Source organism: Dasypus novemcinctus, chromosome 12 (genome assembly GCF_030445035.2).
Source record: "Dasypus novemcinctus isolate mDasNov1 chromosome 12, mDasNov1.1.hap2, whole genome shotgun sequence".
Lineage (NCBI taxonomy): Eukaryota > Metazoa > Chordata > Mammalia > Cingulata > Dasypodidae > Dasypus > Dasypus novemcinctus.
The window spans coordinates 44,605,856-44,622,975 of NC_080684.1; the positions used below are offsets into that span (position 1 = coordinate 44,605,856).

Genomic DNA, 17,120 nt, shown 5'->3' on the forward strand with positions numbered 1-17,120 from the left:
CTGAAATACCTCTTCAAGAGACAAAGCTAAGTAGTGTCTGTGTCAGAACCAGCTGTTCCGTCAAACTCTGGTCCAAACACTTATTGTTAGAGGGAGGGCAAGACAGGCTCCCCTTAAGAAATCTTGTCTGTTTCCATTTCCTGTAGTTTCTCCCTATATAATAACTAAAGGGCAGTGCCTCTCCATGACTCTCCCAGCTGTCCTAAACTTAATTACGCTATGGGAACTGGGGTTGGCAATTTATACCCAAACCCAGCAGGTCTACCACAATCTCTCCTCAGAGTTAACCAACAGCATGAAATTACTCTAGGAAGAACGCTTTTCCCACCAACTTTGGGAGGATGCAGCCTCTGCAGACACCTGGCCTTTCCTACGCTCGTGGTCCAGTGTCCTTTTAGTAGGACCATATATCTTCAAAGTTCTAATTCAGTTTGTTTCTTCCAGAATCAAAGCCTTGTTAGCCACAGAGGGATTTCATCCAGCTTCACTCACAGTGCCAGATTTGTCTTCCCTTAATTGCAATAAAGCAATAGCAAGAGGGTTTTATACCTTGTAGATAGGGCCAACTACCGCTAACCAGGAGGAAGCAATTACAGAGGAATGACCATCGTTCTTCAGCACTCCTTTAAGAATAAAGGGGTAAACTCTCTGAAGGGAAGTTGAATCAGGCTAGTTTAGGGAATGAAAAGATGAATCTGGGACATTGGAGGAAAAACCAAGCCAAGAAACACGAGGCCAAAAAAAAAACCCCCAGAGGCGCTGGAAGAACCCAGCAAGAACCCTCATTTAGAAAGGAATTTCATCTGTGATCAAGAAAAAGCCCGATATTGCCAAGGGGCCTTATCATTGGGCCCCTTGGGGGAACTGATGGGTGAGGTAACCAATCAAAACAGCAAACAACTGGGACCCCTCGCTGAAATTAGCAAGTGGGAGGAATAGTTAATGGTTTAAAAAGCCAGCGTAGAAGCTAAATCAACCCTTTTTTGCCCTTTCTCACCTTGTTGCCTCTCTGCCTGGATTAGCCTACAAGTATACCTGGCACCCAGGTTGTTTTAATAAACTACTGGCCTAACTAAACTGGCATGTTCTTAAATTCTTTTTTGTAAGAAAGCCAAGCATATAGAGAAAATCTGGCAACAAAATGTTTTGAGATAATGTCATCACTGTGCACCCATGGGAATTGGGGCTAATCTGACATGGAGAACTATCAACTGTGTGAGAATCACAGAAATACATTAAAAGGGTAAATTTTGAGTCATTTTGGTACCCTATATGTGTTTCACAACTAGTATAAAAGAAATGGGGATAAAAGGTTTTTTAAAAAACTCACTGCAGTTTGAGGATAAAGACTTTTTTTTTTTAAACTCTCTGCAGTGTGAGGATAAAGACGTTTTTTAAAAAACTCTCTGCAGTGTGAGGATAAAGACATTTTTTTGGAACAAGAATCGATATTCTGCTGGAAGAAGCACCTTAAATACAATGTATGGTTTCGAAAGGCATAGTCTAGGTGAGAAAGTTATGAACAATTAGAAGGTAAATAGTCTCACATAATAAAGAACGAATGTTAATTACTAGCAGTTGGAAAAGCAACTGGTGGGTTGGTAGAGAAAGCAGACCTCAGCAAGATGGCATCTGGCAAGGCTCTCAAGAGAAGGATGACCAGAGACAAATTCCCCCAAGAAGGGAGGGTCATGGTGCTTTAGGACAATGAATATGCATCACTGTCTCTTCTGAGTTGTGATCCAAGACTCCCATTACCCCCTAATCTTTGGGGGTGCCTTACTACACAGGAAATCCAGTGTTTATAAAGTCGTTGGAAGAAAAATGATTACGGGAGACTGGTAAAGAAAAAGTAGTCATGAGAAGTAATCTAATGAATTGAGGGGTTAAGAACTCAGTAGAAGCAGGGATTTAGAATAATCCGCATGGTTAGATCTAGGGGTAGACACAGATTTTGCACAGTACATGAGATGAAGCTGCAATGATGTTATTTGGATATTGAAAGAAAAGGTGAGCTGAGAAAGCTAAAGGTTTGGGGCATTCAGGCAGTAGACATTTGGATCACAGAAGTTTATGGAATGCAGTTGTGGGTCAAAACGTGGATGCTTTGGTGAACCATAGAAGCTAGGATTTTGGGGGATAGACACCATGTCTTAAGTTCTGCTATATTCTTACTGTATTGTGCTTAGGGACAAGTGCCCATTACTGTGACTGTGACAAAGTGCTCTATTAAGTTTGAGTTTAAGTCTGTAAATCCTTTGTTGTTGTTTTCAACCAACTTGATACTGCTTAGCCTCCCAGATCCATCAAAATGAAATTTCCAAACATGTTCAGCTATAGATGGTGGGAAAACTGGAGCTCTTTTTGCCCTTAATGTAGTGCTTTTTTCACGATACAATACTCTCGTAAGATTAAAGTTCCTTTCTTTTACACAGAGTATCTCATAACTTCATGTATGTGTGCCTATATGTATATTTAGAATAACTATATTAGTTCCATTTATTGAGCATCTACTATATGCCAGGCACTAAGGATACAAAGACAAAGAGGATACATTCCCCATACTTAAAATAAACACGATATGATCATGTTGGTGAAGTTAGACCAATAAACCAGTATCACAAACCGTTTTGGTATGTATCACAGTGAAGGTATATAGACAGTATTTGAGGAGCAGAAAGAAAGAAACACTTAACTCTAGAAATTGAAAAGGCCCAGAGGTAGATGATGAATGAATGAATAAATTTTACACAAGCATGTTTCTTTACGAGTATCTTCTGGTATATAATAGAGCTATCATTTCAGTTTTACCTGATGCATGCAATTATGTGAAAATATGCTTTGGTAGAGATTCTGTTAATTTTCAGACATTTATAAATTTTTAAAAATAACAATGACTTTTAAAATGGCAGTGACATTTTAAAATAGAGACTTCAAATTCCCTTTTCTCCAGTCTGGGCTTCTAGAATTTAAACTTAACTCCAGATACACCTTTTATCTCATGCTAATAGGGTTTGACATGTAAAAGGAAAAAAAGTTATAAGATAAATTGAAAGTTATTATGGAACTTATTAGACCAAACTTATTAGCCCAGAGAGAATATAATTCCATTTTTAAGACAATTAAATGGAAATATTAATGATCTTTGGGCCCCAGAAATCACTCTCACAAACTTGTTAGCTGAAGGGACTTCTAGAAATAAGTCAAAGAGATCATGTTTTTAGGCTCGAATGATCATCTGTTGACCTGATTACTCAGTTATCTTAATATAAATTATTACAAAATCATTTACTTTCTTGATTGTAATTTATTGAAAAGGCTGTTATTACTATCATTGAGTTGTTTAAACATGAACATTTTGTGCTCAGATATAAACCTGTCAAAAACTACCAGCTGTAAAATAAAGTCTTTAATTTTTCCATATCAGCACAATTAATTTGAAATGTATATCATCATTAAACTAGATTGTGTAAAATAATTTTCAAAGAAATCCAATTTTTATTTTTATTTATCAAAAGAGCAAACAAATAAAATGGAGGAATAAATACACCATTATTTCAATATACCACAAGTAATTTTTATCCATTGCATAGGACCAAATATCACAAAACATTTTGACACCAATTCAATTCTTAGCCCAAGAAAACACACTGAAATTCCCGCATACAGTATAATAAGCTATGCAATATGGAACATTTGAAAAAACAGTTCTAAAAATGAAATAATATTAAATATATAACATTAATTATTAATAAATTTGACACAATAGTGTAATAAGTCATCACAGAATATACTTAAATCAGAAATTCTGTGTATTTGGACATTATAATTCTTTTATATTCTTAGTATTTATTTTGAAATTACTATCAGATTTATTCTCAAATTTCCTTTTGTATATTTGCTAATTTGACCCTGAAACACAAAAGTATTTAAATCACTCTACAATAGTCTGTTTTTATTTCTATTTAGAATATAAATCTACGTAAAAAGATGTGATTATATATATAAAATGAAAACTAATGCCAGTTAATTTTTAACCATAATAATATATGTTTTCGACGCTAACATACTTTAGGTCACATATATTGTTTGAATCATGGTAATATGGTGTACCTAAACATTGTGTTTAAATAATATTCTTAAAATGCTTATATGGGTAGTGGAATCACACAATCTGTGTGATTCAACCCATTAAGGCTGTCTTGGGGACCCTTCTTCTGGACATTCTTTAAATTTTTATTCAAATTGGATAAGGTTGAATTCTAACCAAGAATCATTCTCTATTACTTGCTGTCCTATGTTACTCATGATTCTAAATGTTGCCAATGGCACTGAGAGATACTAAAAGGGCTACAGCGAAGGCAGAGAGGGTCAAGCAAGGTGACAGTGGCTGCTTCTGCACCTCCAGGAATAGCATCCCAAATGGTCCTGTACTAGTCTTACTCTATATAGAGCTGTAGCCTCCACTATGAAAATCTATAAGGGTCCAATTCACATAGGTTTAAACAATTCTAGTCTATGATATTTGGTCTGATGAATTTGACTCATTGATTCTAATGCTTTAGTGGTAGAGACAACCTTTAAGAACATAGGGTAAAGCTCTGAGTGTCCAATTAAGTAGCAAAATGTTGGTCTTTTAGAGTCTGAAAAACATAAAATTTTAACCACATTGGATTACTTTACTTATGCAATGCCAGATTAAAGTTGTACTCCTTAATTATCAATTGTTGTCTATTCTAGGAATAAGTTTGGGAGTTGCATATTACTCTACTTTATCCCACTTTAGGACCACATCCTTCCCTTAATCATGGTGTAAGACTTTGATGATGATGCTGGACATTCTTTTTATAGAGCAAGTATATAACTGTCTAAAGAATTTCACTAACTTCCTTCACAGTTTTGTTCCAAATAAAATTTCAATAGTTTTACACTTTAAAAAGACATGTTCCGTACGTTACCTGGTAATACCTTACATGTATCTAAACATGTTTTCACATCAATTCATATTTATCAGATGACCAATAGATAATACCACCAGTTTCCCCTTGTTGGTGGATTTCTTATCAGCCACATTCCCCATACCACACAGATGCATAAATATTGTGTACCTGAAGGATCTTCCCAAAGATAATCCAGCAGAATAAAATCAGTGATGCAGCACATACATTCTTGGCTGCAAGCCCTCATTTGGCCTGCTTCAGGTCTTTTTCTTTGCTTAGGTAAAGGAAATCTTCCCTTTCCAGCACTTTTCCTCTTTATCATCCACAGCTTCCTTTTTTTTTTTTTTTTTTTTTTATACACAGGAAGAAGGACTCTTTCAATTTTGAATTTCATTTTGGTATTTGTGAGTGCCAATTCTTTTTGCATAACATTAAGAAAGTTAAGCAACTTGGTAGGTTAAGCTTCTCAGTCTAAACCACAGAAAATAAAATCACATACTTCTCTAGTATAGAACTGTCACCCATTTCTTCCATTTCTTTAGCCCCTTTTCTATTATTTTGTCTCTTAAGCACTTTAAAAGGAGAAAATAGTTGGTCAGGGTGATATGCATATAATTGGGAGTATATTCACAGAATAAGATTCACATTGTTTTATTTGGGGGTACGTGTTAACATTTTAAAACAGAATCTATCCAAGAACCATGAGGTTATATTTTTAGGATGGGATTTAGAAAAAAAGTAGGCTAATCTTTGTCCCCAACCAAAAGGCTTGAGTTGCTAAAGTATCAAAAAGAATTTGTCACAGATTGGTGGTGTTTCAGGGGACAGAGTTATCAAAGTGATGCTGTGACTCAAATAATGAATTTATTAATTTGGTTGATGGCTCACATTTGATCATCCTGTTTTAGAGAAATATTAGTTATTTTTAGAAAGCAGTTCTAAAATGTAAGGGCTTAATCTTTATAAAACCTCTACAAACATTTTTAGGATATATCAATTCAAGGAGTGAAAGAGGTGAGAATCTGGAAAGACAGAGAATGAACAGGAGTGATGTTAATTGTTCCAAGTGCTCTTAGTACTATCTGGTCCTCTTATCTATAAAGGAAAAAAAACACACAAACCTTTCCTCATATTTAATGCCCAGGCATGTGCATGTGCAATAATACTACCAAAAGCAAGTATTACTTCCTCTAAGAGATGCAAAATATTTATGATATATTCTGAAATCATCGCATGACCTCTATGGAGGAGAAGGAGCCAGACAAAGGATCTTGGAAAAACTCAATGGAGATCCACTAATGAAAAATGTCTAACCGCAGCAAAGTAGAATTTATTTGTCTGTTTAGAAATGTTTGAAATTGGTACTCTTGGCTAACTTTGATTTACCTGCATTTGAAAGAAAGCAAGTTCTGTTTTTAAATTAGAAAGCTTTAGTTGGAAGAAGTCAGGCTTAGTAGCTGCTGGAAATGCTTTCCAATGAATCAGCGGAGCTATATTTAAATTTTAGGATTTTATATCCCAGACATGAAGTGAACCAATTCTGATTAATGAAAAACAAACAGGAAAGAACACTGCAATTCTGAAAATCCCAAGACTATAATAAGAGCAACTGTCATCATTTGTCCAGGACTCTACAGTTTATGAAGCTCTTTTCACACACTTGGTTTCCTTTTGTCCTTACAACAACACTGTGAGGTAGAGCTTATCAATTCTGTTTCTACAGCCAAGGAAACCAAAGCTTTATATATTTAAGTAATTCCCTAAGTCATGCTTTTAAAAATGGAGTCCAGGCAAAGGGCAGAACAGTTTTTCCTTTCCACTCACCCTATTCCTCTCTACTTTGAAACTATAAGATGGGTAAGAGATCAAAAGTAAAGACAAAGTCAATTTTAAATAATGGGGTGGGAGAGATTCTATATCCTGAGTCATTCTTCAGGACGACTATGAATTTAGATCCCCCAGACATGAAGATAACAGTTCCATTAATACTCAGTATAGCAGAGGCCATCTTATAACACTGGTTTAATATGTTTACCATGTTGAGAGAGTCTACAAAGTACCTTAGGTTATCCTTTCTTGTGCTTCTGGAAAAACACGTGGCATTCCTCATACAAAATTGTCTTGAAAACCACTTTGTAGTGGGAAGCATTTCTTCATTTTCTGCATGTTAGTAATAATGCTTTTCACAGCCAATAAACCATGAGGTGCTAAAGGAGGGCACTGTCAGTTCTAAAGTTACTGCTTCAAAATTTAAGATAATATATAGCTTCTAAGAGAACTTTCCCGTTTTCATTCTGTACTGGATACCTCCTCTTCAGCATGCCACAGGCACTCATTCCTTCTTCAAGGCACCCATCTCCAGGCCACCAGTAGAGATTGCATTTTCTGATGCCTCAATTGACTTTATTGGCTGAAAATATAATTTCTCTGAAGTCTCTCCAAATTCTTTTAAAACACTAAGGCTGACAATGGACTAAATTTGATCAGTAATGGTGCCCCTAAATTACATGACCTTTAAATAAATCAAGACTTAGTTATGCCAAAAATTAAAATTAAAAAAGAAAAAAAAGGAACCCATAACAAAATACAAAGCCAAGGGTAGCTGGGATTTTCCTTTTAGAAAAAAACAAACAAACTTTCCTTATATTTCTTGAGAACTAGGCCTGAAAATTTTAGAGTAGTGTGTTTTCATTAAGTTTGTATATAAAATAATTCATAACTCTTGATCACAGCCATGTGTAAATGCATCTGGAAACAGTCTTATACACGATGGGTTATTTTATGCTTATCTCATAAGTTCATTTGTTCTCATGATTTCTAGCTGCATTCAGCTAACTGTTCAAAAAGTCAGTTCAAAAGTCTGGCCGCATGAACGCGCGGTTCAGGTCGAAACAGGAATGAATTTGATGGACTTGGAAATTTTAGGAGAGCCCTTCCAGGTACCCAAACTATTTGTTGGGCTTCGGTTGTTAGTGTAAGAAGTCTGTCTCCTGCTCACGCTGTCAGTATCTTCTTTGTTGAATTTTTGCTTCATGTTTCGGCAGCACGGAAAACTTTGGATACAGTCTTGCAGGAGATGGCCGCTAAAAAACATGTATATCCAAGGATTGCAGCAGCTATTCAAGGAAGCCAGCAATGCAGTGATGGTAATGGCAGGATTTTCTGAATCTGTATGAAAAACATAAGGCGGAATTATTTAAATAGTCAAATTCAAGTACCTGAGCAATGGATAAAATCATTTCTTCTAGTGAGTAATGAAAGAGGAAAATAATTTGTGGTTTAGTATAGAAAATGAACTATTTTATTTGTTGACTAGAGAAATGGGTGATATACAAGTTGGCTTGGCTGTAAAACATTTTCCTAAGCCAGAAGTCTTGAAATTAATTCAAATATCTTTAAAACTGCTGTTAAATATTTAAATAGAATGAGCAAAAACCACAAGAAGGTTAAACGCAGATTAATATAATTAAATCGCTTGTTTTAAAAAAATCTTTGAGTTCTTTACACTAGCACTAGCATAATTCCTTGGACACAGCATTTACAGAATGATTACAACTTCAATGAAATTTCAGGAGTTTACAACCACATATACCAAATTGGATTCATCCTAATAAGTCAGGCAAAAATATAACATTATGGACCATGCCTAGTGGTTTAAGAGTTTTGATATTAAACATAATCTTATAATATGAAAACTGTACAGAAGGGGACAACTGAAACAGGTCCCTATAAGATTCGTTTAGCAGTTTTCATTTCATTGGTTAGAAATTTGGTATGATTTAAAAAGAAAACCATCTTTGATTTTAGTTTAAAGAATTAAATTATATTAAGAATAGCTGAAATAGGAAATTCCAACTGGAGTTTGAAATATTTTGTTATCTAGCACTGGTCATACTGTGTAAATATTATAATCATTCACATTAGAATTATTGCACTGAAAATACAAATTTTCTAGAAATAATAATAAGGCAGCATTATTTTCCCTTGATTATTAAATATAAACTTGGGTCTTTTCAGTCTTTTTACACCAGAATTAGTTATTCAACTGTATTCTGGCCTTGTAAAATGCTGCTATTCAAGGTGATCAAAATCAAGAAGAAAGTGAAATCAACATACCCATGCACAAAGGAATAAATTGTTAGTAATCATGCCTAAATCCTGATAAAGTAGTAATTACACTTTTTAAAATTTCATTGGTAATATTAGGAGGCTGCTAAGATAAAGCAAGATAGGAAATGGTAAGCCAAAAAAAAAAAAAAAAGCAAGAGTGTTTATGTTGTATTTTTCATAATCTGTAATAAATGTTATAGCCATGCAAAAATTTTAAAATTCACTCACATCTTTTACTTGCAAATGTAACTTCCAAAGTATATCAATATATTCTCTACTCCATTCCCAAATAAAAAGAAACAGCCCTTCTCAAACACCTATTTTCCATCTACAGTTGTTGGCAGTAACATTCCTGTAACATATTTGATTTGAAAACATTTTCTTTTACTTAAAAGAAATTTTTTTTTTTCAAGATGCAATATTAAAGAATGCTTTTTTGGGTAAATTTCTGTGAAGTCAGTTTTTCTAGATTTGAAGGAATTAAAATCAAGCAATCCAGTAGATGTATAGAACATTCTCAGTATACTACTGTGCAGATTGTGTAGAGAGATGTATGGTCAAATTAATGCTGGAAGACTAGTGACTTTCTCTAACATATCTAGAGTTTATCAATGAATCTGCTTTGAAATAATGGAAAGTGTTAAAGTGATTGTAAAGAAAAATAAAAAAGATTATGATGAGAAATGGAACATTAACTAAATACCAAATTAGAATTCTTAAAAATCTTTCTCTGCTTTTCTCCAGAAAACTAGATCCACTTTTACATTTGTCCTTTTAAGCATTTTACACTTGGTACATTTTTGCAAAACTTAGGTTATTTGTAATACTTTTCAGAATTCTAAAGGAAAGCAGTTTTGACTGTAAAAATATTTCCTGAGTCCAATGGATTTGAAAAGCAGGGAATTAACAAGGCCAATGGCTAGTGATTTCACAAAAAGTCATTTTCCTGTTTGATAATTGTGTGGCTGACTCTAGGGCACATTTCCTGAATTTCTGGATTTCTGTGTTTTAAGATATTGCATATTACAAACACAGAAATTATTCCTGGGCCCGCCCCATTCAAATCTACTAAATCAGAATGTTTGGGGTGGAGGTCCCATCAATTTGCATATTTTCACAATTTCCCCAAGGTGATTTTTAAGTGCGCAGAAGTTTAAGAACTACTGCCCTAGAGGATATTATAAAACGAAATAATCCTTCTCTCTCCGTCTTTCACACACACCAAGTCCCACCCCTGCCCTTCCCCCCATTGTCCCGGCACCTACCGATCCAGACAAACTTCTCATCCCAGACCGACCACATCTGGACAATGAAAAAGGGCGCCCAGCACACGATGTAAGCCGTCACGATCACGAAAGTCATCTTCACCGTGCGGATCTTCGCGCGGGAAATGCTCTTCACGCTGCTGACACACGGCGCCAGCAAGAGCCCCTTGTGCAAGGCGCGGCTCGCGCCCTCGGTGCCGCCGTCTTTGCGCGACGCTGTCTTCCCGCGGATGTTGCGCCAGATGTGATAGCAGATGAAGCCGTAGCAGGTGCCCAGGATGACCACTGGCGCCACAAAGATGCCGCACGTCATCCAGGTCACATAGGCGCGGACCCCCCAGGGCTGGATGAAGGTTGCCCAGCAGTCGTACGTCTTGGTGACATTGTTCACCTCGATCATGGAGAAGATGAAATACTGCGGCGTGCTCAGCGCGAAGCTCAGCGCCCAGGCGGCCGCGATCATGAGGCGCGAGCGGCGCGCCGGCTGCTGAAGCGTCTTGAGCGGGTGGCACACGGCGATGTAGCGGTCGGCGGTCATGACCACCAGCATGTAGGCGGACGCGAACATGCCGAACACCTGCAGGTGCTTCACCACGCGGCACAGCCCGTCAGGCCCGCGGAAGCGGTAGGTGATGTCCCAGCACAGCTGTGGCAGCACCTGGAAGAAGGCGACGACCAGGTCTGCCAGGCTGAGGTGGCGGATGAAGAGGTGCATGCGGGACGTCTTGCGCGGCGTGCGGTGCAACGCCAGGAGCACGCAGCTGTTGCCCAGCACCGCCACCACGAAAGTCACGGCCAGCAGGGCTATCTCCACCTTGGCCAGCTCCTCGTTCCGCACGTCTTGCTCCGGGCTGCTGGCTTCCCCGGGGTCTTGCGCCTCCCGGCTCGTGTTGACGCCGTCGGCGGCCAGAGGCCACCACCTGCTGGAGTTCTCCGCGCGCCCCATGCCCGAGCCTTCGGCGAAATGCATAGTGTCCATCCCAGCGCGTTGGCCCGCTGGGCGCTCCCTGTTCTCGCCTCTGGCTCGGGTCTCTAGCCCGGAGCGAGCTTATCCTTCGCGCGCTCGCGGCTCCCTCGGCTCCTCTGTCGCTGGGCGTCACCGGGTGCCGCGTCCCTCCCGCCCACTGAACCGCGTCCTGCCAGGTGCTCCGAGCCCCTGAGAGCACTGCGCTTGGAACTCAATTATATACGCGGGGCTTGTGTTCCCCAGACGTACTCCTCTCGCCCTCGAGGCTGGAAACTGCTTGGTGCCTGCTTCCCCGTCTCTACTCCCCCGGGGTCTTGCCCCCCGCCCCTCCTTACGTCGGTGATTTGTCCTCTTTTCATCACGGCTGCAGGGGTGGGGCTGGGAGACTCGCGGATTGCTTAGCGTAATAGGCGGGACCGTGGAACTGTCCCGCTCTTCTCTTGCAAAAACTTGGTGAACTGGACGTGCCATGTCTTTTCTGGGCTCAGCACCATTTCCCGCGGGACTCCCTCCCTGGCCGCCTTGACCCCCGCAGTGCGTCAACAAATCGCTAAATATAGTACCTAAAAATCTCGGGTCTGCGGACAGGCACGCGCGCTCACGCACCTGCATTTGGTGCTTCTGCACAATCTTGATTTTTTCCTCCGCAGCGGGCTCACCCGGAGGCTTGCCAGTCTGTCTAATTTTATTCCTCGAGCACATTTGCTCCGGAAATTGCATTCCCTCAGCCCCTTCTTTGCAAGGTGACACCTGGAAGACTTTTTAAGTGTCTCCAGCCCCGCCCTGCTCTTTGTTACCCTGCCTATGTTTGCGGACGGGAAGGACGAACCCACTTGTCCCCACCGCGGTCCCCATGCTACTGTGCTTGCATCTAAACCCGAGAAAAGGAAGGTCTTTCTGATTTTACATTTTTCCCGTGGGGCCAGGGGACTTAGGAAGTTTTTTCTAAACTAGATTCCTAGGGTTCTCTCCAGAAAAAGTCTGATTCCCACAGCGGGAATAGCGGGAAGTGAGCCGCAGAGGTCCGTGGGGGCGTAGTCTGATTGATTACTAAGGAATCGCCGGAACTGCTCTTCGGGTGGACAGAGAGCAGCTGCTCGGCAGCGGCCACGCGGGGAGTGCTGTCCAGGGACTGGAGCGAGCAGCCGCCGGCCTCCTGCGCCGGGGCGGAGAACTAGGAAATCTCGAGGCAGGAAGGAGGCGCTCGGAAGGAAGAGGGAGACGACGACTAACCTACTAGTTAACTCTGGCCGACTGGAGCCCAGCCGCGGGGCTGAAGCCAGACAGAAAAACTGACTCCCACCGTCAGTCCGGCGTTTTAACCTTGGTAAAGACATACTTCGGAGGACAGCAAGGGGGAGCTGTTTTCAGGCTATTTTGTGAAGAAAGAAAAGGGAGGGGGGCAGAATTTAATAGGGCTATGTATCTATGTAGATACAGAAATACGACTTTGCTGGTCAGATCGTGTGTATTGAGGTTATGGTATAAATTTGATTGTCTCATAAAAATATCGTACTTGAAATGTAGACAAACCAAAAGATTGTCTGGATTTTGCAATTTCCAGTTGATTAACACACAACCCGCAAGGTTGTTGCCAATGTTGGCCCTGAAATCTGTTAATTCCAGTCCTTCGTCCGTGGAACTGTGTCTCAGTTTATACGTCTTAAACACAGTAATGAAAAGCACTGGCCTTACCTATTTACAAGGTTAGTATGAGGATCAAGTAAGACAGGGTCAGGGGGAGAATGCTCCGAAAATTGCAAGCTATGTTGCCTTTTGTCTGTTGCCATTGTCTCTTTGTTTTCAATTTAGCTAGGAAGCAAGATTAGAATGATTCAGAGATGCAAATAAGCAAAAGGGTTCCAGACTACCTGTCTGTAAAGATCCATTAAACATTTGGGAAATAGTTGCTAGCTCAGAGAGGTGACCTTTTAAGTCACAAATTATATCATTAGTTCTCATGAGAAATAACGTTGCTTGGCCCTGGTGTCCCTCCATGTTGCAAAAGAGGTCCATTGACTAGAACCGGCAGGTTTATTGCTTTTGGCCTATGCCCTTGAGCTATTAGGGGAGGGAGGGACCTGGGTGGCAGTCTACTGTACCAGGTTCCTTCACGTGTTCTTATTCCAGAGAGTGCTGGGGCTTCTCAGGAAATCATTCATCTATGTCAGATGTCCTCTAAACTACGTCTTCTGTGTCCTCTGATTCAATGATCAAAATATAATATATAAAAACAACCTGCTAGTTGCCATCTATGGTATAGTTGGAAGATATTTTATTCAGCGAAAAGCAGTACTGATTACTAATACATATCAAGCACCTGATTTCATAATATATGAAACATATATAGCACTTGTGCTGGGTGCCATGGGGCCTAGAAAGCAGGAAAAAATGTTCGTTGAAGATTCCAGAACTCAGCCCCTCTTTTAAAAACCCACATAGTTTAAAAATATCTCTGTCTTAATTTTATCGACTCTCCATTCAAAGGAAAAGCTGGACCACTGAAATGCAGACTCATTATTCATGAACCTCAGTGGATCTGCTTTCAGAATTACCCAGTAAAGGAACTGCAATCCAAAGTAAGAATACAGTCAACATTTTCTGTGGCATGCCGCGCTTTTTCTTCCCTTTTTTCTCAGTGGGTTTCATTTAACATATTTTTGGGGGTGGGGCAATGAACAGAGAAAGATGGAAAATGTATATCCATATCCTGAAATATCTTTCTCTTTCATTTGCCAGTCTTTCTTTTTCCCGCTTTACAATTCCAGATGTTTAAGAAGCATTTCGATTAATGGAAGAAGAGACCTCTTTCTCTTTTTAGCTGTTTGGTCTTGTTTTAATCTTTGAACTTGAAATTCGTCATCTGTAAAATCTTAGTATTAAAATGTAATTTATGTAGTTGCTACAAAGATTATATAAGCTGTTGTATATTAAGTTTCTGTCATATCATGGGTGCTCAAGACATTAAATCTCCCCCTTTTCAAATACATAATCCTCCCTATTACCTGTTATTTTGACATTAAAGTTTTTCCTTCCAATTAAGGCAGCAAAATCTTAAGCCATTTTCTATGCATTAGAAAATATTGATTGATTTTCTATGAGAAAGTGTTCTGTAGTCACTTAAATCTCATTCTCTCCTGGAGATTTACACATAAAAAATCTCTGAGAATTCTCAGGAAGAAACTTGCTTAATTTAGCTTATCAATTTTCCCTGAAGTTATTTGACCATGAAAGCCTCCCCCTTTTATTTTTCTCCATGAAACATGTTTCTCCTGTAACATGTCACAGGACAAGGGACACGGTTTGAGGGCACCAGGTAAAGGTACTTGGAGGTCTGAAACTCTCAGTAGTAACCACTAGTCAATTCAGAAAGTTGGGGGTTCGAGTCAAGTTTAACCTAGCACCAGGGGCAGGGAAACCCAAGAGACTTCTGGGTTACATTTAGTTTATCAGATTACTTTGTGTACTTTTCATAGCTGCTATTAAAAATTTTCCACATCCTCGCCTTAAGTTGTCAGTTTCCTCTTCTTACTGAGATAATGGAAGGAATGAGGTATAATGTATAAGCAGCCATTTTTCTGTTGGTCGCCCACATGGATTCCTGCTTCAGTTTTAAATTAAGAGCACTATAGTTACAAGAGTGTGGTTTAGTGTGTATGCCATTGCTTCTAAAAAATCGGCATATGTTTTTACACACCACTGTGCTAGGTCCTGTGCTGGTACAAAGAAGTATAGAATAATGACTGCCATTAATAAGTACTTCACCTATGCCAAGCATTGTCATAAGTGCTTTACAAGTATTATGTCACTTAATTCCCCTCCAAAACCCTTTCCTTTCAGGAATGTACTGTTATTATTTCATTTTACGTTTGAGGACACAGAGACACAGAGAGTATAAATAACCAACCCCCGGGGACACAACTGATAAGTGATAGAACAAGGATCTGAACAGAAGCAATTGATTCTATCAGAGTTTACAGTCCTAACCACTACACTGCACTGTCACCTGTGAACCCCAGAACAACCCCAGAACAAATTCTGGATCTTACAGACTTATCAGTGAGACACTTGATTGATTGTTTAACATTCCGTCTATGTATGACGTTCTTTTAAGACTAGGGGATTCTGTAGGATCCGCATTGGTTATCATATATCTTTGGTTCCTTCTTAGGTAAACCAAGGAAAGTACTATAGTAATACTAATAATTAATAATAATAATGACAGTGTAGCACTTACCAATACAAATTAGGCTCTTATTTCATGAACTAAGTGCTTTAAATTCATTATCCCATTTAATCTTTAAAATAACTGCATATAGGGGCACATTTATTATTATTCCACTTTATAGATGGATAAACAAGGGTTAGAGAGGTTAAGCAACTTAACCAAAATTGCAAGGTTCCAAGTGGCTGAGCCAGGAGTCTAACCTAGGTCTTTTTGAAACCAAGGGCTAGGTTCTAACCTCTGTACCCTACTGCTTCCCACACATTTTCAGAATGAAATAACAAATTTTGTAATAGGAACTTATTTTTGAGTGTTGAAGTAATTTAGAATTCAGAAGGTTATTGGTTACTGTGTGAATTAGGAAAGAGTTCCTGGGGAAGACAACTTCTGAGCATTTAAACCTCCATAGTATCTCACTGAAAATGAGAAGAGTGTCAGCATTTATAATTGGAAGGGACTTAAATGGTAATAGGTTATAACCATTTAAGTCCATCCTGGACTGGTAAGTGGATGTTTGATTTTAAAGGTTATCCAGTGGGTGAGCTTCTTTAACACACACACAACCACACACACACACACAATGCACACACAATGTACACCCATATACGGGCTTCTAAAATGTGCTGTGTGTGAAGCAAGGAGAAAAATCAGGTGTTCACTATAGTAGTATTCACTCTATAGGGTAAAATTAAAAATGAGAACAGTGTTTGGTGTTAAATTTAAGGAGTATTATTTTTTGTGATAAAACGGGCTTGTGTGTACAAGTCCAGAGCTATGGCATTAGAAGCGGCCATGTTAAACAAAACCTTAAACTTCCTGATGTTTGTTGATGAGAACTTAGAATTTCATCACTTATGTAGAACAAAAAAGCATTCTTAAGTCAGCCCATAAAGCATTAATAGAAAAATTCCTCCGAAGGAAAAGCTTTTTAAATTCAGTATTATTTATATGTTCAAAAGTCAGTTTGCATCTAAAAATTTAGATGATTGATGGTGAGGTCAATTAAATAAAAGACTTTTGCTCCTAATGAATTAATATTTATTTTGAGTACTATGCATTTTCATAGTTCAGCATCTTTGATATTCTGCCAGGAATTTAATAATTATCAAGATTCATTCTTTTAGCAAGCTGGCAACATTGAGTCTGCCTTGCATTCTTGAAGAGTGCTAGGAGATGTGATACTGTCTTTGTGTTGTTGTTGTTCATCTACTGTGAATACTCTTTTTGTAAAATAAACAAATGTGTTTTTTTTATACTTTGCTTCACCTTTCCTTTCTCCTCTATTATTGAGAGGAGTTAATTTTGAAGAAATATATTCCATTTCTTTTCTTTACTCCACATTTCCTGCCCTGCTTCTGTCTGCCATCTCATACACACTTGCCAGATGCTTCAAAGTTTTCTGAAAGTCTCTTCCTACCACGTGCAAGAATTGTGGTTAACGTGGAATTGCTACGTTTTATATTGTAAGAATTTATGCAGTTATAATTACCTGTTCACGACTAATTTATTAAGGGTGAAGGAGAAATGTTGCCTGAGTAGAGGTTAAGTCTATTTGGACAGTAACCTCAATGTATATGAGGGTATATCTAAATTCTCGTTTCTCCAGCTATATT

General features: G+C 38.8%; 1 protein-coding gene across 1 annotated transcript; it reads right to left on the reverse strand.

The window, feature by feature from the left end:
- Positions 1-5,204: 5,204 nt before the first annotated feature.
- Positions 5,205-16,747, reverse strand: AVPR1A (arginine vasopressin receptor 1A). Its single transcript, XM_004454565.4, has 2 exons — positions 10,316-16,747; positions 5,205-8,108 (listed from the first exon to the last, which is right to left on the reverse strand). The coding sequence occupies exons 1-2, from the start codon at positions 11,292-11,294 to the stop codon at positions 7,822-7,824; spliced, it is 1,266 nt and encodes a 421-aa protein (XP_004454622.1). The 5' UTR covers positions 11,295-16,747; the 3' UTR covers positions 5,205-7,821.
- Positions 16,748-17,120: the final 373 nt, after the last annotated feature.

Coding starts and splice junctions, on each gene's coding strand:
- AVPR1A (XM_004454565.4), bottom strand. CDS start 11,294: ATGGACACTATGCATTTCGCCGAAGGCTCGGGCATGGGGCGCGCGGAG. Junction 8,109..10,315: donor TGAGAAGTTTGTCTGGATCG/GTAGGTGCCGGG, acceptor TTTTTCATACAG/ATTCAGAAAATCCTGCCATT.